This window comes from Olea europaea, chromosome 9 (assembly GCF_002742605.1).
Source record: "Olea europaea var. sylvestris chromosome 9, O_europaea_v1, whole genome shotgun sequence".
Lineage (NCBI taxonomy): Eukaryota > Viridiplantae > Streptophyta > Magnoliopsida > Lamiales > Oleaceae > Olea > Olea europaea.
Genome location: NC_036245.1, coordinates 6,737,562 through 6,739,830, shown reverse-complemented (window position 1 = coordinate 6,739,830; position 2,269 = coordinate 6,737,562). Strand labels below are relative to the sequence as shown.

Sequence of the window (2,269 nt, the reverse complement as noted above, 5' to 3'; positions counted from 1 at the left end):
AAAGAGAGATAAGAATGTACCTTAGGATCTGGTGTTTTTAATCCTTCTCGCTCTGAACTTGAAGTAGGTCCTTTGCGGTTCCTCTCGCGCTGCAACAGCAAAGAAAATGACAAGAAAACGAACTTTTTAATTAAAAATAAATAAAAAATCCCGGTACAAATCTCAGTTTATATACTAGAATCTACCTAATTGTTTTTAACTTATTTTATTATGTATATATTTTATGTCCTAACCTTAACTGCTTCGGCAGGTTGAGGAGCAGAAGAGACTTCATTTCTAGGGTTGGACAATTCCATGGACGGCTCAGATGATCTCTTGGAACCACTGGTAGCTGGTGAAACTATTCCAGTACTTGCCTACCAAACACAAATTAACAAACCCGTTAGCTGAAAATTTTTAAAAAGTATAATTGAACCCATTTTCCGGAAGATCAAATTTTTGACGGGTTTGGTTAAAACCTTGGTTGCTGGTGTTGATGATGGCTCTTCATGCATGGGCTGGGAAGGAAAAATATTGAGTGTGTGTGGCCTCATCCCAGAATTCTCTGCACTCGGGAAAAATTAATTATAAGCAAGCATTAATTGAAGAAAGTAATCATCTTCTATTGACTGACACTGATAATAATGGAAGAAAAAGAAAGTGGAAAGGAAAGTTCATGCATTTTAAGCTGTCTGCAAAAGCATACGGAAACACAGTAAAGGAAAAAAGTTGAAACAAAATCAATCGTTGATTCGTACTCTCTTTTTAAGTACAATCAGATTTCGTAAGGAATTCATGCAGTAGTACTTTATTACATGTCGTGGTCCATGATTCAGAAAACAAGAACCAATTTCAATTCTACATAAATCATTTCATTTTTGTTTCTTGAAAATTGAAAAGAAAAATAATTTCTTTCTCAAAGGATCTGGTCAAACAAAGTACAATCGGATTTTAATCTGTCTGTTCAACATACTTCCCTTATGACCGAACCCAGGAGAATCTCAACAAATTCAGATCAACCTTTGAGAAATAATTGAATCAAACAACAAACTATCATAAAAAGACACCCAGGGAAAGATCACTGAGCTAGGGAGATCTTTACGCCTTTGTTCTTGAACCGTTGACTGTTCTTGGCTATCAAGATAAAGGAAAAGCGCTTGATCTAATTCACCGAAATCATAAGCTCCAGTATCTTTGTTTCTGCAAATATATCAAAATCATGGAATTATTAAGCATCGGCGTATGGTCTGAAATTGCAAAAATAAAATAAAAATGGATTCTTTCTTGAGAATTTCCAAAAAATAAAAAAGAACTGATGATGTCTATAAAAGAAGAAACATAAAAATTACATGAAGTTGCAAGGAATGGCTGCTGCTGATGAAGCTGATTGCATCATTCCAAAAGAAATCTGATTATTCTGCTGCTGATGATGATGAATTTCCTGAAAATTTTGCTCTTGTTCCGAGACTGCATGTGTGGTGATGGTGTTATTGCCTTTATTTGACGCCATGAATTGAGCTCCAACAAGAAGCTTGCTTTCTTGCTCTAGAGGGGATGTATACTCAGCAATTGCACTTGAGAAAGCCATATAATAACACTATTAATTGCAATTTAACTGCTTTTTGCCCCCTTTCCTCCTCTGTACAGATAAATTCCGGATCACCATAATCAATACAGAAAGAGAATCAGATGTCTACAAATTTTAGAGAGAGAGAGACTCAGTCGGTTACAGTATAACAAGAGGTAGAGTACTGACAAAGGCTATTTTAAGTTTATTTTCATCTTTTGTTCTTCTCTGCAAAAATCAGCTGAGTTTCTGTAGAAAGCCCAATATTTTTAGCTAAGCGGTTTTATGAAATTTAAGTCTAGATCTCTTCTATATTTATTATCTCTGTCTCTCTCTAAAGTATTTTCTTTTCTCTCTCTTAAACAGCTCCACTCGGTGAAACCATTCAAGTCTAAAGAAAAAAACAGGTGCTAGGGTCCTAAGGAAAACCATTTTCTATATTTCAAATGACGGGTAAGCCCTCCTTTGTTTACAATTTTTACTCTTGAAAGTTTCATGCAGCTTGTCAACTTGAACAATATTGTTGAGGAAGACATCTTTACCAGCTTATGTATATGTATACTGTATTCAATATATATGCATAGACAAATTTTATATTTACATTGGCAAATATTTAAGGTTTGGGGGTCAATAAAGGCTTCTAATAATTTCTAAATCATAACAATGAGATATTTACGAATTTTTGGCACGTTAAATTAGAAAATTATTAATGTTAGGTATATG

At 34.3% G+C, this 2,269-nt stretch overlaps 1 protein-coding gene across 1 annotated transcript in view; it reads right to left on the bottom strand.

Moving 5' to 3' along the window:
- LOC111399872 (bZIP transcription factor TGA10-like) overlaps positions 1-1,922 on the bottom strand; it is a 4,127-nt gene extending 2,205 nt beyond the window's left edge. Inside the window, exons 1-5 of the mRNA XM_023027360.1 lie at positions 1,329-1,922; positions 1,082-1,179; positions 459-544; positions 234-356; positions 21-89 (exon numbers count right to left, since the gene is read on the bottom strand). Of these exons, the coding sequence (XP_022883128.1) occupies positions 21-89; positions 234-356; positions 459-544; positions 1,082-1,179; positions 1,329-1,567 (615 nt within the window). The 5' untranslated portion in view covers positions 1,568-1,922. The remainder of the gene's footprint in view (positions 1-20; positions 90-233; positions 357-458; positions 545-1,081; positions 1,180-1,328) is intronic.
- Positions 1,923-2,269: the final 347 nt, after the last annotated feature.